Source organism: Danio rerio, chromosome 18 (genome assembly GCF_052040795.2).
Source record: "Danio rerio strain M-AB ecotype USA chromosome 18, GRCz13ab, whole genome shotgun sequence".
Lineage (NCBI taxonomy): Eukaryota > Metazoa > Chordata > Actinopteri > Cypriniformes > Danionidae > Danio > Danio rerio.
Genome location: NC_141038.1, coordinates 49,981,747 through 50,001,960, shown reverse-complemented (window position 1 = coordinate 50,001,960; position 20,214 = coordinate 49,981,747). Strand labels below are relative to the sequence as shown.

Below are 20,214 nucleotides of genomic sequence, written 5' to 3'. Positions count from 1 at the left end.
TCTGGCCCATTTACAGCACTGACATACATTAAATAAAATAAACGAAGAATAGAATTGGGTCTATTGGAGTGTGTGCGCCATTGCATGCAAGGTTTCTGTATTTATAACCACCTCAGAGGATATTGGGGGTCACGAGTCACTGTCATTGTCATTTTTGGGGTCGCAGGCTGAAAAGATTGGGAACCCCTGCTCTACAGTTCCGCACAGAAGCACCCTCTGCCGGTCACTGTTAGAACAGCAGCGGTCGAGAGGGGGCGGATGACACGGAGAAACAGAGGAAGGGGGAGAGAAAGAAAGAAAAGAGCCTGTGCGTGTTTTCGCAGGCGGAGTTTCGTTCTTGCGCACCGTTGGAATTCACTGTCTGTATTTTTTTCCTCGGGGTTTGCTTGGAGGAGACCGAAGGAGCGAGAAAGCGCCGCCAGCGAGCAGATGTTCTAGCTGGACTATCCCTGTTTCCAGCCTGACAATCGAGCCTATCATCTGGTAAAATGTGGCAGCCCGCGTCGGAGCGATTGCAGGTAAGACTGCCCGTCTAATTACTGCAAGAAACCCTTTTTTTGTCTGATGTCTGTTGTTCATTTTGGAGCTACAGTGTGCAGGCCAGCCAGCGGGTACACGAGCTACCCATCCAGCAAACCTGCTCATCATCCAGCTTTCATTTATTTGTTTATTTCCCTGATAAAACGCTGTCCTGGCGTTTGCATGGCTCCTCAACTTTGTGTCGCGTCTCTTGGCTGGAGCTCTGAGTGTCTGGACTGCAGCTGGTCGCAAAACAGACCTGAAGTTTTACAATTTCTCCAGAGCATATCGTGCTTTTCCAGACCCAATGCCATTTCACACCGTTGCTGTGTCTGTCTGCAGTCTCTGAAATGGCTGGAGCCACTTTTAGTTGAGCTGGAACTTGCTGTTCTTCAGGCCTTGATGTGGTTCCTCTTACTAGCTGTACCTAGTTACTAGTACCAGGGGGTCTCGAGATCATGGAAGACCTGAAAATATCAATGAGTTAGTGATTTTACAGCTCTGGAAAAAAGTCAGAAATTATTCAACCATGTGTGAGTCATAATTTTTCTACAGGTCTTTGTGAAAATTGAGTTAAAGTTGGTTTTATATTTTCACATTCAGACTTTCACTTTAGTAATATAATTTTTTAGGAAACTATTATTTGCAAACTCGTGAAATCATATTAGCAGCCAATGACTATCAAAGTACAACATTGTTCACAGCTAATTAAACAGTGCTAATATTGTTCTTAAGTCATGTTTACACGAGATTTCAGACCAAATGTCGAAAGTACCGTGGTAAACAATATAGGAAGCTTGTCACAAGTTGTAACTAAACGAATGTGCAAATATAAAACCAACTTTACTTTAATCAAGTACCAGGGGTCTCGAGATCATGGAAGACCTGAACATATCAATGAGTTATTGATTTTCCAGCTCTGGAAAAAAAGCAGAAATTATTTAAACACTCGAGTCATTACTCTTCCAATATCTTAGTGAAAAGCCAAAGCTAGTTTTTGGTTAAAACAGCTCTACCAGTGCTGACAAAATGTAGTTAAAGTTGGTTTTATATTCGCACATTCTGACATTCTTCTTAATAATATCATTCTTAAAAATTATTATTTGCAAACTCTTAATAGTGAAATCAATTTAGCAGCCGATGACTATCACAGTACAACATTGTTTACAGTCGTTTAAACGGTGCTAATGTTTTTTTCAAAGTCACATTTATAAAAGATTTCAGAGCTTATATTGAACGTGCCGCGGTAAAAATATAGGGAGCATGTCACAAGTTGTAACTGAACAAATGTGTGAATATAAAACCAACTCTACTTCAATCGAGGGGTCTTGAGATCATGGAAGACCTCAAAATATCAATGAGTTACTGATTTCCCAGCTCTGGAAAGAGTCAGAAATTATTCAACTGTGTGAGTCATGATCCTTCTACAGGTCTTAGTGAAAGTTGAGGTATAGTTGGTTTTATATTCAGACTTTCTCCCTAATAATATTCTTTGCAAGCTCTTAATAGTGAAATCATATTAGAAGCCGATGGCTATCAAAGTACAGCATTGTTCACAGTCGATTGAACAGTGCTAATGTTTCTTTTCCAAGTCATATTTACAAAAGATTTCAGACCAAATATTTAAAATACCATGGTAAACAAAACAGCAAGCATGTCACAAGTTGTAACTGAACGAATTTGCGAATATAAAACCAACTTCAATCGAGTACCAGGGGTTTGAGATCATGGAAGACCTGAAAATATCGATGAGTTACTGATTTTCCAGCTCTGGAGAGAGTCAGAAATTATTCAACTGTCATGATCTTTCTACAGGTCTTAGTGAAAGTTGAGGTATAGTTGGTTTTATATTCGGACTTTCTCACTAATAATGTTCTTTGCAAGCTCTTAATAGTGAAATCATATTAGCAGCCGATGGCTATCAAAGTACAGCATTGTTCACAGTCGATTGAACAGTGCTAATGTTTCTTTTCCAAGTCATATTTACAAAAGATTTCAGACCAAATATTTAAAATACCGTGGTAAACAAAACAGCAAGCATGTCACAAGTTGTAACTGAACGAATTTGCGAATATAAAACCAACTTCAATCGAGTACCAGGGGTTTGAGATCATGGAAGACCTGAAAATATCGATGAGTTACTGATTTTCCAGCTCTGGAAAAAAGTCAGAAATTATTCAAACATGTGAGTCATGATCTTTCTACAGGTCTTAGTAAAAACTGAGGTAAAGTTGGTTTTATATTCGCACATTCTGACTTTCTTCTTAATAATATCATTTCAGAAAACTATTATTTACAATTTTTTTATAGTGAAATCATATTAGCAGCCAATGACTATCAAAGTACAACATTGTTCACAGCTAATTAAACAGTGCTAATATTGTTTTCAAGTCAAATTTACATGATATTTCAATCTAAATATTGAAAGTGCTGTGGTAAACAATATAGGAATTGTGTCACAAGTTGTAACCGAATGAATGTGCAAATATAATACCAACTTTACTTCAATCTAATACCAGTGGTCTCGAGATCATGCAAGACCTGAAAATATCAATGAGTTAGTGATTTTCCAGCTCTGGAAAAAAAAGTCAGAAATTATTCAAGCATGTGTGAGTCATGATCTTTCTACAAGTCTTAGTGATAATTGAGGTAAAGTTGGTTCTATTCGCACATTCTGACTTTCTCCTTAATAAAATCATTTCAGAAAACTATCACTTACAAACTCTTAATAGTGAAATCACATTAGCAGCCAATGACGATCAAACTACACCATTGTTTGCAGTTGATTAAACAGTGCTTGTTTTGAAGTCATACTTACGGGCTATTTTACACTGAATATTTAAAATAACTTGGTAAACTGTTTAGGTACCGAAGTTTTAACTAAATGATTGTGCAAATATAAAACCAGCTTTACTTTAATCTAGTACCAGGGGTCTCGAGATCAAGGAAGACCTGACAATATTGCTTATTTAGTCATTTTCCAGCTCTGGAAATAACTCAGAAATTATTCAAACGTGAGAGTCATTACTCTTCTACTGGTCTTAGTTTAAAGCCCAAGCTGGTTTTTGGTTTAAGCGGATCTACCAGTGCTGAAAAGATTTAGGTAAAGTTGTAAAGACGTTCGTCTTAATAATCCGATTTCAGAAAAGAATTCTTTGCAAACTATAAATAATAACATCATATTAGCAGCCAATGACTATCAACATTGTTTACAGTCAAATAAATAGTGCTAATGTTGTTTTGAGTGTATACTTGCGTGCCATTTCAGACTGAGTATTCAAAATACCATATAGAGATCGTGTCGCATGTTTTAACTGAACGAATGTGCAAATATAAAACCAACTGTACCTCAATTTAGTGAAAAGCCAAAGCTGTTTTTTGCTTTAGACAGATCTTCCAGTTCTGAAAAGTCCTCCAAAACCAGTATATGTAGTTTAGGCTTTTTAAAAAGTGTAGTTAAAACCCGTTGTCTTTTGGAGCTAGTCATTAGCAGCAAAAACTAAAAGAATCTAGTGACCAGCAGCCTGTGCTAGTGCTCAGGATGGTCTTTGAAGTAAATGACTGGTTGGCCAGTGTGAACTAGCTAATTACAAGCTTGTACCAGTCAGAAACTTACTGTAAACTGAGTTTTCTTGTAGACGTTGATCGTTGTGAAGTATCACATAAATGGTTTCTTTGAAATTGGTAGAAAATAATAGGAATTCAAAGGTGTAAAATAGATTGTGTAAAAGTCCCTGCTGAAAGCTTGAACTGGTTAGTTTTTGCTGGTATAAGCTGCTTTTCCAGTATGGGCGTTTTAAGTTTGTTCTCATCCTGTCTTTTTCATTTTTTATTTTAAAAAAGTGCACAAAAGCCATCTGAAACCATCAAATAAACAATGTTTGGGTTTTCCCCATAAGAAAATAATCCAGTTTAAGCTGCATGTTGTGTTTTGGAATATAGTAGCTGGTTTATAGCTGGTCATTAAGAGGGAAATCCTAGCTACCAGCTGGCCTTACCATTGGTCAAGATGGTCTTTTGATCTGTGCTGAGTGCTTGGCCAGTTTGAGCTAGTAAATGGGCACTTTGTACCAGCAGGAAACCGGCTTAAACTGATTTTCTTGCATATGTTAATCAGCAAATCACACTAAGGCTTTAAAAGTCAAGACAAAGGCTTTGAAATTAGTTGAAGGTGTGGGAATTCTGAGGTGCAAAATGGACCTTTGTCATAGAAAGTCAATTACAAATTTGCTACTGAAAAGCCTAACTATGTTGTCTACTTGATGATAAGTTCTGAAAAGTCCACTAAAACCAGCAAAATAGTTCTAAACAGTTCTCAAAGTGAGCTTTAAAATATTTATTCAACTACCCACACATTAAAAAGCACATTAAAGTCCATTAAAAGAAACAGAAATTTAAATTTAAAGTATTTCACAAATTTCAGAAAAGGATTCTTTGCAATTTCTAAATAGTGAAGTCATATCAGCAGCCAATGACTATCAAAGTACAACATTGTTCACAGTCCAATAAATAGCGGTTTGTTGTTTTGAAATTATGCTTAAATGCAATTACAGACCAAATACATAAGTTATAAAGTGTGTAGATGTACAGATTTCATGATGAAAAGTCTACTTTTATCCTATTTAAGATGGTCTCCTGGGCCCAATTTAAAAAAAAAAATTTAATCCAAATCAATTTGGTACAGATTTGGAAATCCCACGTTTTGATATGTAAGATTAACTGATCTATCTTACTTTCATGACTGTTTTATCACTGTAATCCAAATGCCAATTTTCAGGTTTATCAAATCCAGTTTACCAGAGCCTTAAATGGGACCAACAGTAGGCACAGGCTGGTATAAGATTCTGACAGCATGACAACCTTGGATAAAAAAAAATTAGGGTTAAATGGTATCATAGAATTGTGAATACTTCTCTAAAAAAAAAAAAAAAAAAAAAAAAAAAAATATATATATATATATTAAAACAAGTCGTTTTTTTATCCAGACAATAAAAAAAAAAATAATATATATATATATATATATATATATATATATATATATATATATATATACATATATATATATACATATATATATATATATATATATATACATATATATATATATATATATATATATATATATATATATATATATACATATATATATATATATATATATATATATATATATATATACATATATATATATATATATATATATATATATATACATATATATATATATATATATATATATATATATATATATATATATATATATTATTTTTTTTTTTATTGTCTGGATAAAAAAACGACTTGTTTTAACCCATTAAACACTAGATTTTATATTTAAGAAACATTTATAAAACATGTTAAGATAAAATATTTTGGCACTGTAAACATGTCAGGCTGAATAATTTAAATAAATCATTGACTTTGGCTATCTTCATTAGTTTCAAAAAACAGATTTCTTTACAGATTTTCTTTGGATATAAAGTAAGCCACTGCATTGTTTATCTCCATAGCATACTTATATGTTAGTTTATAAGTGGTTTTATTTTTAAATGTTTGCTGAATCTTGTGTTAACCAGTAGCTTTTGATGTGGAGATACTGTTGCCAAAAAACTAAGTAAAATGGTGTTAAAAAAATACATTAAAAACCAAAACTTGCATAAAGTTCCTACGGTATATTACAGAAAATTTGAGCAGTTATAAAACCTTGACGTTTCCAAACTGCAGTATACCTTGAAACGGGTTATCGTCCCATGTCTAACTATCAGTGTAGCTTACTGGCTTGGCAAAGTGCAACAGGTAGGGAAAATACCAGTGGCCACAAACAGTCATCGTTTGTATTAATGATAAGAAACAGAAGCGCTGTAATCAGCAAATTTAATTTTTTTATTATTTTTTTTTGTTTTAATACAATTCTGCTTTGATATTGTTTTGTTGTTGTTTACCATATCTCATTAGATGTGACATGCTTCATATAGGCTTCAAATATGAAGGAATTTATTCATCATCAGTAACCATTAAGTTTGCGAGCATTCACTTATATATTTTAGTTGGTTCATTTGGTTAAAAAATCACAAATGAATCAACTTTTTATTGTAATAGGAATTTGTTTTTATCATGTAATATTTATGTATATACATTTTGCCACAAAATAGCTATAAGTTGCTGATGTGGCAATAAATAAATAATAAATAAATAAATCACAAATGAATCCACCCTTCTGATGGGATCAGGATAATCCTGTTTTCTTTTTTTTTTCTTTTTTTTAGATCAAGTAGATCCCAAACTGAGTTCAAAGTTCTGAATAACCCAAAGGGCAGGTTTGATCCAAATCAAATGTAAGTTTGGATTACATGGTCTGATTTTAATATACGGGTGCTTTCACACCTGTGAATCGATTCAGTTGTTCCGAAACAGAGATTACAATTGTTACATTGTTGCTCTTTGCTCTTGGAGCTTTCACACTGCAAAGTTTCTAATCGGACCAAAAGAGCTACAACAAGTCACGTGCGGGTAAACTCTCCTTACATTGGTCAGAGTGTCAGGGTTTATTTTGCAGCGTCCTGCTAAGCTGTCAGGAGAGGTGGTGGTTTGGTGGTGATTGACAGGGTGTGCGCGCGCGACGTGTCTGAGAAGAGACGCGGTGAGGAGGGGTGAGAAGGGTGCGCGACGTAGCCTATTTGAGGACCGGGAGGGAGAGGCGAGATTACCGGGAGATCATCACTCGTTTGCGGGCATCCGGAGACTCGCGAAACTTCCCGCCATTCTCATAATTCTCTCTTCATATAGCCGTAAGCCTATTACATATCCATAAAACACTGTGATATAACCGCGCTCGGATCGGATCGCTTTCTCACTGCAATCGAACCACTCCAGGGTTCGTTTCAATCAAGCTGAGACCACCTCATTCAAGCGATCTCGGAGCGATTACTTTGGCGCAGAACAGAGCGCGATTGCCCTGTTCACATATGCCAAACGAACCGCGCTAACTGGGCAAACAATATACGTTCCGAAACAAAAGTGTAGGTGTGAAAGCACCCTAAAATCTCTCTGTTACTTTTGAAAAACCAATTTCCAAGATTTGATCCAATCCGTCATCCAAAATCCCACTGGATTACTTTAAAAAAAACTGAGCCATGGGAGTTTTAATCTAGTCTTCTCTGAAAAGTGTCCAAAACCTGCTAAAATTCACTTTAAACCATGTGCTCTGATTGCTTTCTGACTGGTTATCAACTGGTTATTAGCAGCAACAAACTAGCTACCAACTTAAAATCAACAACATCTCTGTAGAATAGGAGATGCTCAGCCATCTTGAACTAGCAACTAACAAGATTATTAAATAATTCCCAAAATATACGTCCCTACTTAAACTGAATTTTCTTGTAGATGTTAATCTTTATAAACAAATTTAAAAGATCATGAAAAAGTCATGAAAATTGAGGGTATCCTGAGGCGTAAAGTGGAATTTGGCTTCACATCGTTATGTTTTTAAGTCGGTGTGTCAAGAAAACCAGTTCAAGATGCTGCATTTGGTACCATCTCACTGTTCCTGAATGGCATCTGAAACCGGGTTTATTCCTGTACAGCACATCTGTTACCAAGCTGTGCATTTTGTTTTATTATTTACTGGTTAACTGTGCAGGAGATCGACACCGACGTCCGAATAGTAGTTAGCCAGATAAATTCAAGCATGCGGATTCATCCAGTTAGAAGTCCAGATTTAGATTTACCTGTAAATCTCCTTTAAATAAAAATAAAAGTTCACGTCAAGTATTTTTATCTCCCGGGGTGCTGGGCTTCACGTCTCCACTGTTTGTAATATTATCCAGATGTGGAGAGGGACAGACTATGCCAGATGAACTTGCACAATCTTTCCTCATAGAGTTTGGCACGACGACACTGATTAAATAGCATAGTAAACTCTTTTGAAAGCAGCTACGATGGATTTGATAAACAAAATGTGCTGCTATGCATGGCAAAATAACTGTAGTTAACCACTATAAAGGATTTTAAAAACCATGTAACATCAGCAAGATTTTATTAAACCACCACGGTTCTGTGCAAAGTGAGCTCAGGATTAAAAGTTTCCCTTCCTGAACCAATGCAGCTGATTATACGCTTAAGTTTGTTAGTCTGAATGGTGGTTGGTTATAAAGCATATAGGTCATTTTGGTCGTTTTAAATGATCTGTTATTATTACACTATGCTCCATGACCTAAATCCATTCAAGTCATCGTTAAAACTTCAAACTTGGTATGTCATGAGCGTTCTTCTTTCAGTGGTTAACATTAACATCATAAATCATTAATGATTGCTTGAAAGATGGATTATTTGGAATTCTTTCTTAGGCCCCGTTTACACTAGTGCGTTTTAGCTTTAAAATTGTGTTTAAGATCAAAAACGATCCGCATCCACACTTGCGTTTCACTTAGCGTTTCTGAACATATCTCCGTCCACACTACACCACCAAGACCCTATATCACGTGATCATTCGCGCACTCTGGGTATGTGCGTTCTAGTGTAAACAGGAAGCATGTGTCTCACTCGGCATTTGGTTATTGTTAGTCAACAAACGTCAGTTGAACAATGAACGCGATGGCAAAGAAAGCAAGAGAGGTATTTTTGTGGACAGACGACGAGGTCGAGTTGTTACTAAACGTAACAAATGAATAACTGCACAATGGCGCCTAAAACAGACAATAGTGCAAGCAACGCTCCCATTTCTGTGTTCGTGTTGTTTACATTGAAGGCTGGTCTGCTGTCTTCCGGTAGCATTAAAGCCATGTGTTATAGTCATGTGATAGGGGCTTGACGAATAAGGGAAGGATACGCAATGACACAAAAGCACCAATCAGGTTGTGAATGTCTGCAGCCCAACCTCCGTCTTCAGATGTCTCCGTTTTCCCCCATCCACACTGAGACGGAGCAGCAGCGTTTCAGAATGAAAACAGCCTCTCCAGCGTTTCCAAAACGCTCCGTTACGGCACTCGAAAATTCCGGCGTAACCACAGCAAAACCTTTGCGTTTTCAAACTAAAATGCATTAGTGTAAACGGGGTCTTACTGTATAGTTACAAGTAACCACAGATACAGGGACTCTGGAGTATTTTAAAGTCGCGATTCATCAGCGGATTGCTCGTATGTCAGCTTAGAGACAAACCAGCTGATTGATGTGACTTTGAAACGGCAATGTCCCTGTATCTGTGGTTACACTCTGTAAACAGCGGTGAGTTCGGTGAACTGATGAGCTTCACGGCCAAATCAAGACGTGCGAAGCAACTACAGTGCATGTTTTTTTTTTTTTTTTTTTTGTCACCACTAGTTCTTTGACGTTAACTTAGGCCCCGTTTACACTAATGCGTTTTAGTTTGAAAACGCATACGTTTTGCTACGGTTACGCCATCCGTCCTCACTATGCCGGAGTTTTCGAGTGCCGTAACGGAGCATTTTGTAAATGCTGGAGAGGCTGTTTTTCATTCTGAAACGCTGCTGCTCCGTCTCAGTGTGGATGGGGGAAAACGGAGACATCTAAAAATGGAGGCGGGGCTGCAGACATTCGCTACCTGATTGGTGCTTTTGTGTCATTGCGTATCCTTCCCTTATTCGTCAAGCCCCTATCACATGACTAAAACACATGGCTTTAATGCTACCAGAAGACAGCAGACCAGCCTTCAATGTAAACAACATGGACACAGAAATGGGAGCGTTGCTTGCACTATTGTCTGTTTTAGGCACCATTGTGCAGTTATTCATTTGTTACGTTTAGTAACAACTCGACCTCGTCGTCTGTCCACAAAAATACCTCTCTTGCTTTCTTTGCCATCGCGTTCATTGTTCAACTTACGTTTGTTGACTAACAATAACAAAATGCGGGGCGAGACACATGCTTCCTGTTTATACTAGAACGCACATACCCAGAGTGCGCGAATGGTCATGTGATATACGTTTTTGGTGGCATAGTGTGGACGGAGATATGTTCAGAAACGCTAGGTGAAACGCAAGTGTGGACTCAAATCGTTTTTGATCTAAAACACCATTTTAAAACTAAAACGCGCTAATGTAAACATGGCCTTAGTGCATTGACCAGGCTATAATGTAAGCTACGGTAGTTTCAGACGCGTACACGTTAGATAAAGATGCTGGTCTGTCCATATAAAGTCTAGTTCTCTGGATCTTTGGTGAACTGTTCTATAATCTTATAAAATGCTGCCTTTAGAAGGATTGCGTGTATTCTTAAGAGCATTGCATTATGGAGATTTGAAGAGAATAGGATTATGGCATCAACACTACAGTCAGATCTCATGTCTCATAATAGTATAATCTGTGAAAGCAGCCATAATATGAAGAATACATTAGATTCAAGGCTCAAGAATTTGGCCATTTTCACATCGTCCCACCCAGTGTAACCCCACACTTATGGGTCTTAACAGGCCATCTCGAGATCCATTTCATTTTTGTCAGACCCTTGTGGTTCGGTGAGTTTGTGCAGACCGGCATGTACTTGTGCCTTTTCACACATTTGCTCATTTTAAAATAAGACTGAAAGTTCTCGCTGTAGTCAGTGTGTAACTGCATCTCATTCTGGATTTAATCAAAACGAGGCTCAATTTACAGCATTTGTGGTGTTGTTTTGATCACCACATCAAATAATTTAGCATTTTTCTCAGGAAGAAAATAAATGAGATGACAGTGGTACAGAATGAAGCCAATTTTGGAGTATTTACAAAATGTTATAGTATTGTAGGAAGTTTTATGGTATTAATATTATTTGTGCTACCTGTTATAAGCATTATATGTTTTAGCTTTTCTTTCATTCATTCATTCATTGTCTTGTTGGCTTAGTCCCTTTATTAAACTTATCCAGCTAGTTTTTACGCAGCGGATGCCCTTCCAACCCATCTCTGGGAAACATTCACACACTCATACACTACGGACAATTTAGCCTACCCAATTCACCTGTACCGCATGTCTTTGGACTGTGGGGGAAACCGGAGCACCCGGAGGAAACATGCAAACTCCACACAGAAACGCCAACTGAGCCGAGGTTCGAACCAGCGACCTTTTTGCTGTGAGGCGACAGCACTACTTTCTGCGCCACTGCCTCGCCTTAGCTCTTCTTTTCCGTTTTAATTCATTTGCATACTTTTATTATTGCAAAATTTGTTCCCCACAGTAACGAAAATGGTATTAAATATCGATATTTTTCAAAGTATCGTATCGAAGTTGGAAATTCCAGTATCGTGACAACTAGGGTTGCACAATATATTGTTTCAACATCGATATCGCAATGTTCACAATAGTCGATTATTGATAACGATATAAGTCACATCGCAGCATGTGCAATGTTGAGTCTGGATTATAGTTTATAGTTTTCATGTGTTTTTGAGGATTTTAAATACATTCAGGCATTTTAACCATTTATAACTTTAGTAATGATTATTTTTATTGAATTGTTTATCCGATGATGACAACACAGTGTTATTTTACATGTGATCATTCAATTACTCTACCTGAATATTGTTAAAAATCTGTAAAACACAGTTTATTTTATTTATGTCCTGTCCTCTAGTTTTTTTTAAGTATTGTATGCGTGATTCACTCCCCTACGAAACCATCCCAGTCAATGTAAAATGATTCATTCTTTCCAAATACAGATATTCAAGTCATCTGTTGATATTTTATTTATATTGCAGAAAAATTAAATATTGCAATGTAGGGCTGAAACAATGAATCGATTAAATCTATAAAAATCGATTACTAATAGCGTTGGCAATGAATTTCATAATTGATTCGTTGTGTCGTGCGACACGGGGACGTTTGATTATTAAAATACTCTTTACTTCAGCGCGGAGCGAAGTGAACATGGTCTCTCGCGCACTGATACAGAGTTTGCCGCCTCATAGACAGGGATGAGGAGGAAAAGAGGTTAACAGCAGGGTCCTACTTTTGTTCCGTTTTGAAGTAAGGACTGTAAAGTCCCTGGTGCTGATGTTTTACTCGTTATCCTGCTTGAAAAGCATGACAAGTTAGCTTTAGCTCATTTACATTTAAAGCGGCAACTGAGAAATCGAAACTGAACTTTGGCGCGGTGTCTGGCGCTGAGCTAGATAGAGCTCGCCCTGAGCAGATCTCTCAGTAAGGGACCGTCGGAAAAGTGCTTCTTTTTTTTCCGAAAACAAAACCAACTTAACCCGCTGAGAAAGACATGTCATATTAACACAATTATGCAGCGTTTTAACCTCCTAATGCTTAAGTAATGTTTTAGACATGTAAGTACACACATGAAAACATTACATTTAGAGTTTGTAAAAACACACAAGTCTAACAGTCCATTCAAATATAATTTGCAGATGTGTTTTATTCAAATCAGATACACAATACACACAGTGAAAGTAACTATAAAGCTGAGTCTACTCTTCTCTAAGTTCACCAGCCACTTACTTGCATGTATTTGGGGAGTAACAGGTGAATTTGCGTGATGAATCCTGCGTGTTCTGTTTTTTATTAATAAGGCAAACGTGCGGCCGCAAGTAAACATGGCGATGACCATCTCATGTTATAGATTGCGATCACTCACAAGTTTATGTGAACTGGTAAAACTTGTTTGAGATGATATCTCAAGATTTTTTTTCATATCCAATTCACAAATAATTTACCTTTTATTTGTTTTAAACAAAAAATCACTTAATTTGGAGTTTTTTTTTTCAGAAAACCACATAATTTCTAATGCTATCTCAAGTGTCTAGTATGTATCTTGATTTAAAAATATTTAGATATTTGAATTAAAAACAGGACAAAACTACTTACTTACTTAAAACTACTTTTTTAAAAATCTTTTTTCATTATCTTATAACATTTTAACACATTTTTATCTGTTTATCTATTTTTTTATTCTTATTTTTATAATTTTTATTTTTATTATTTCTTTTAATTTTCTTACACCTGTCTCTTTTACTCTTGTTTATGTAAAGCACTTTGAATTGCCACTGTGTATAAAATGTGCTATATAAATAAACTTGCCTTGCCTATTATTATTATTATTATTATTATTATAATAGCTCAGGGATGAGCTTTTTTGAATAAACTGTTAGAAATTAATGCTTTTTTTTATCCGATTCATCGATTAATCGAAAAATAATAATCGCTAATCGGATTATTAAAATAATCGTTAGTTGCAGCCTTATTGCAACGTTCGATTTTTCTGAAATCGTATACATAATATCCAAACAAGTAAAATTTTGATCACTTTATAATGCACTAGAACTCAGACTGGAAATCTTCTTGAGTGTATATAGTGACATGGATATCTTCTGAGGCTTTGAGACGAGCGCACACTTCAGATTACTCCTACCTTGCTGTCTAAAATAACAGGGAACGTTCTGTCATGTGTTATCTCAGCCAGGATTGCACAAACACGCGCATTCTTGGCATTACAGATCAGGGCATCATTTCTGCTGGACTCAGCCTGAGGGTCTCTCTGTAATTGGAGCATAATACTTATTTAATAGTGGTCTCAAAAGATCCCTCAGCTCACCCATGCATGGTACAATTCTTCCCGTGCCACCCTAAGTGATCTTGATGTTGCCGTTAACAAAGGGATTTCATCGATTTTCCTGACAATGCAATTGAAATGAGATCTAATTCTTGTGCTTCTCTCAAACACTCGTGCACGCTGATTCTTTCCCGAACGCAACACTTTTGTTGTTGGGTTTTTTTCTCAAAATGTAATGAAGCACTCTGAGTGTCCGCTGCATGGTAACCATGACGACCGGCAGGCTCTCTCTTTGTGGCGTTTCCATGGGAACGGGCATCGCTGTGTTGATGGCGATGCTCAGTCTCATTCTGTTTTCTCCCTTTCTGTGATTTGCAAGTGTTCTGGTGTGTATATTCAGTGTTTTTTTTTTATCTTGAAACTTTAATTGAGCTCCTGGTTTGACCCTCATCATAATCAGGATGAAGTACTGGGTTGGCATCCTCTGTGTAAAAACGTATGCCAGAGTAGTTGGTGGTTCATTCCACTGTGGCGAACCCTAATAAATAAGGGATTAAGCCGAAGGAAAATGAATGAATAAATGATAAAAATTTATGTACATGCCCAGTACTGGGTTGTGGCTGGAAGGGCATCCACTGCATAAAACATATGCTAGAATAGTTGGCAGTTCATTCCGCAGTGGCGGCCCTTGATGAATAAAGGACAAAGCTGAAGGAAAATGAATAATAAAAATAAATGTACATTCCCAGTTCAGGGCTGTGGCTGGAAGGGCATTTACTGTGTAAAACATATGCCGGAATAAATGGCGGTTCATTCCTCTGTGGCGACCCCTGATAAATAAGGGACTAAGTAGAAAGATATTGTATGAATAAATTATAAAAATATACGTACATTCCCAGTATTGGGTTGTGACTGAAAGGGCATCCGCTGTGTAAAACATATGCTGGAATAGTTAGTGGTTCATTCCACTGTGGCGACCCTGATAAATAAGGGACTAAGCTGAAGGAGTATTAATGAATGATATATATATATATATACATTTTTAGTTCTGGGTTGTGGCTGGAAGGGCATCTGCTGTGTAAACATATGCTGGAATAGTTGGTGGTTCATTCCACAGTGGCAACCACTGTTAAATAAAGGACTATAGCAGAAGGAAAATGAATGATAAAAATATATGTACGTTTCCAGTACTGGGTTGTGGCTGGAAGGGCATCTGCTGCGTAAAACATATGTCGGAATAGTTGGTGGTTCATTCCACTGTGGCGACCCCTGATAAATAAGGGACTTAGCAGAAAGATGATGAATGAATAAATTATAAAAGTATATGTACATTCCCAGTTCTGGGTTGTGGCTGGAAGGGCATCCGCTGCCTGAAACCTATGCCGGAGTAGTTGGTGATTCATTTCGCTGTGGCGACCCCTAATAAAATAAGGGACAAAGCTGGAGGAAAATGAATAATAAAAGATATGTACATTCCCAATATTGGGTTGTGGCTGTAAGGGCATCCGCTGTGTGAAACATATGCCGGAATAGTTGTCGGTTCATTCCACTGTGGCGACCCCTGATAAATAAGGGATTTAGCTGAAGGAAAATTAATGAATGCATAATCGGGATGATCATCTTGCGCTCATAACTACTGGAAGATGACCCATTCAATGCTTAAAAAATGAAAGAATGCTTCATGTCACTCATGATTTAGGCTTATATGCTGGGTGCTCAACCCTGTTCCTGGAGATCTGCCTTTCTGCAGATTTCAGTTGCAACCCAGATTAAACACACCTGCCTGTAATTATTATTTTCCATTTTTCTAAAGATGTACTGTTTAACAGGGCAAGGAAATTTTCACAGTATTTGCTATAATATTTTGTCTTCTGGATAAAGTATTATTTGTTTTATTTCAGCTAGAATAAAAGCAGTTTTACTTTTTTTTTTTTTTTTTTTTTTTTTTAACATTTTAAGGTCAGCATTATTAGCCTTCTTAAGGCTGATTTATACTTTCGCCTGGCACTGTGTTGCGTACCACCGCTGACTGCGCACGCACTTTACGAAACAGACGAGGCTTTATTTATAGCTTCTGTTTTATAATTAACAAAACCAAACAAAAAAATTTTCCCATTGTAAGGAAAAGTCTTTACCAACATTCTCAATTACAAAAAGAGAAAAGGTTTGGAAACGAATGGAGGATTCATTCATTTTCTTGTCGGCTAAGTCCCTTTAGTAATACTGGGTCACCACAGTGGAATGAACCGCCAACTTATACAGCAAGTTTTTACGCAGCGGATGCCCTTCCAGCCGCAACCCATCTCTGGGAAACATCCACACACACTTTCAGACACACCCTCATACACTATGGACAATTTAGCCTACCCAATTCACCTCTACCGCATGTCTTTGGACTGGAAACCGGAGCACCCGGAGAAAACCCACATGAACGCAGGGAGAACATGCAAACTCCACACAGAAACTCCAACTGAGCCGAGGCTCGAACCAGCGACCTTCTTGCTGTGAGGCGACAGCACAACCTACTGCGCCACTGCTTTGCTTTATTGTCTTAATTAGATTAAGGCAAATAATTTGATTACTGATGTCCGTGTAAACGTAGTCCGTGAACTGAAGTGAACCCACCTTCAAGTTACATCCAATCTTTCTGTTGTGTGTTTGCACGAAGAGGCGAGATTTGGGTTTGGCGTTTAAATGAAGTATGTGTTTCGGGTGTTCTTTAAAGGATTAATTGAGAGGACTTCAGTACAATACGGCCTTATTCTGTTACAATGCAGCGTTTCCAAGAATATCATTTGGTGTGTGTGTGTGTGTGTGTGTGTGTGTGTGTGTGTGTGTGTGTGTGTGTGTGTGTGTGTGTGTGTGTGTGTGTGTGTGTGTGTGTGTGTGTGTGTGTGTGTGTGTGTGTGTGTTGAGTGAGTTTGAGGGTAAACCACAGATATGTCTGTCTGTCGTTAGTTTCTCTAAAGTCTGGCAGGGATCTCCAACAGGGTTCACAGAGAGCTTATGTTAGGGTGTGTGTGTCTGCAAAATATGTGAAAATGAATGTATTTACAGTTAAGCAGTGTGTGTGTGTGTGTGCTAGTGTTGGTTTAACGCTCCCTTCGCATCAGTCTGCTTGACATTGATTGGTGTTTTGCTGAAAGTGGGCATTGCCTTTGAGGTTTTCCTCTGCCACTGGCGTCTTCCCACACCATTTTGTCTTGGACTTTTGCGTCCTGTATGGGACCTCCTACGTGTCTGTCCTGAATTGGCCCTGGCGGGTGCATGTGAAACGCAACACGGACCCTCGTAAAGTTATACGCACATCCCGACAGACACCCACACTGGAACTTACGAGCTTTTGTCTGGTCACACTCTCATTCTTTGCAACCTAGCATTGGCGTACTATCTCTGTGTGAAAGTCGGCTTTCAAATGGCCCAATAAATCGCCTTTGGAGAGCAGCTTGCATTCTTTGCATCTTTTGCAAAAAACGTTGTGTTGGACACATTTATTTTTGTGTCAATCAGAATAAAATGAATTGCAAAAAAAGTTTATGTGGCTGATTATGTGGCCTGAATTTAAAGGGCACCTATTTGACCCCTATTTTCAAGATTTAAGAGAAGTCTTTTGTGTCTCCAGAGTGTGTCTGTTAAGTTTCAGCTCAAAACACCCATCAGATTATTTATTATAGCTTTTGAAAGTTTGTAATGTTCAGCTTTGAGCATCTTGTAGCTGTTTTTGTGGCCTCTAATGCTAGTTGGATGCTCCCCATCCACCGTTTGCACGTGCCTGTCAGAGTGTACCCTAGACAAACAGCACAGTGACAGACATTAAGGAAGCAGATCTCACTTAACATTTGTGAGAAATACTACAGTAGGAACATTCCCAATGATTATTTGATGTATTTGTTGTTGAGTTAGTCAATGAGAATGATGAATTACACAATGTTGTTACAAAATGCACAAGTTTGCACTGTTTTTGCACAGCAAATGTGACATGATACACATTAATATCCACTGCTGTATGGATATCCGTTATAATAATGTACAAAATAAACCTGATTTAACGTCAACAAACCGGGATTGAAGCATCTTCTTTTATAACTTACTGCGGCTGTGGTGATGAAGTAAAGCTGAGCTAAATCTCTATAATTCTTTAACATGCGCTGTTTTAAAAACGTTTTACACTTGTAAGACTCATTCTTGATCACATTTGACGATGATTGATGATCACAGAGAGCTGAACAGATCTTTTCATCCCAGTTGCTTTGCACATGTCCTCTCTTGTTAATATGGAGACATGTCAATACGAGTCTGTCAATCAATTCGGTGGAAGAGGAAACGGCACTCCTATGTCATGTTGAGATTGGCTTCAAAATAGAAGGGATTTGGATCCTATTTTACTATCAGGAAATGTAAAAAAAAAAAAAAAAGATTTATTTTGTTTTTATCACTTCAATATGACTGTGGACGCATTATACCTGCACACAGGTCTGTCCAAACAGCTTCCAAAAGACGATAACAAACTAAAACAGTTGAACATTACTATATGTAGTTTGTTTAAATTCAGCTCATTTAAATACTTTGCAACCACTTACCTTAAAAAAAGTTGAGTAAATCCAATGAATCATTTTTTTCAGTGCTGCAAATGAGCTGTAGATAAGTTTGGAGCTGCGGTGAAATGAAATCATGACATTGCTGATTGGCTGATGAAACCGCAAGAACACAAAGTACTGAACCCACTGTTGAAACATCATCCATGCCGTGTTTATTTTTATGTCTTCCGACATGGTTGTTTAAGAAAAAGAAAAAAGCTACACATTGAATCCATTAGGATAAAGAGAATTGCTGCCAAATGTATAACACGGCAAAAACAAATTAATCACTGCGGTAAAGACTGCTCATATTTAGCCAGGCAGTGCATATTTGTCAAATATAAATCTCAAAAAGTATATGTGCATTATCATTCAGCATAACAGATTTATTTTTTATGTAAAAAGCTACACAGTCATTGTGAACTGTTCTTATTAAAACATACAAGCAATCAGTCATGCTAAATTTAAATCATTTTGCTGGCAAATGCATAAAACTTATGATTTAAAAGATTGTGTCAATGAATATGATTTTAAAATGGCTATTAGTTGGAACAAACTTTTTTTTTTTTAACATAAACCTGAGGTCTGTAAAAGATGTTAAGAAGCCAAAACAAACTCCCCAAATTTTGCTTTAGTGAGATGTTTTGTTTGATCTGCCAAAACAAACTCAAAAATAGCTTCATTTTGGATGGATTTTGTTCGAAATAATTTAGTTCATTCTTAAATGTGTTTTCAACTGCCTGAAGAAGTGGCTCAAAAAGATTGCCACCTTTATTTAGAGTCATCCACTTGTGAATATGATAATGCATCTTATAGGTGGCCTATTATGACCTTTTTTTACAGGATGTAATATAAAGGCTGATTTATACTTCTGCGTCCAATGCACGCGTATGCTCCGGCATTGACGCATAGCCCTACGCTGTGGCCGTCGGCGTCGCTGATGTGAACCTCTCGAAAAATTTAACTACACGTTGCAAAGACTTGTAGCGCAAGCTCTGATTGGTCGGCTTGGTAGCGCTGACGAGTCTGGGCGGGACCAAGAGCCGCGTGAATTGCGCGACCCCGATGGAGCGATTGTTTACAAGTGTGGAGTCCTGTGAAGGAGCTCCGGATGAAAAGTTTGGTTTTGTGTTTACCTCATAGTTACAGCTGTTGTACGTCTGCCGGTTCCTGCCTCAAAATGAGCGAGTTTAAGCCACTTGTACATTCAGGAAGTGTTCAGGAAAAGCTAAACAAGTATAAACCAGGCTTAAGTCTCTGATGTCCCTAGAGCAGTGCTCTCCAACCTATTTTATTCCTACATAACGCTCAACGTTGGATAATTTTACCATCCCTGTGGGGGGTTCTACGTAGATTTCTAGGCGACTATCAACCGTTTTCTCAAAGGATGATAAGTTGACAAAACATTGCTTATTTATGGAGAAAATCAAAAAGCACTGCAGTGTTTGGGTGTTCTGTGTTTGTCTGAAGTAATTATTCTACCGAAGGGCTGGGCGATATTGCAATAAAAATTTCACAATATCATGTTTCATATCATTCGATATCAATATTTCTTGATTATTTTTAGCCAATACATTTAGGAATATTAGGATTTTTTAATTTTACCACTACTCTTAATTTACCAACATTTCTA

The 20,214-nt window shown here is 37.3% G+C and overlaps 1 protein-coding gene across 5 annotated transcripts in view; it reads left to right on the top strand.

Moving 5' to 3' along the window:
• The first annotated feature begins 322 nt into the window (after nucleotides 1-322).
• The window catches only part of pid1 (phosphotyrosine interaction domain containing 1), a 55,238-nt gene continuing 35,346 nt past the window's right edge, over nucleotides 323-20,214 (top strand). For all 5 annotated transcript variants that reach the window (XR_015514298.1, XR_015514297.1, XR_015514296.1 and 2 more), the window contains exon 1: nucleotides 323-518. Coding sequence is in view for 1 of the 5 variants with exons in the window: in NM_001013504.2 (NP_001013522.2) it covers nucleotides 489-518 (30 nt within the window). In the remaining 4 variants the exon portion in view is untranslated. The remainder of the gene's footprint in view (nucleotides 519-20,214) is intronic.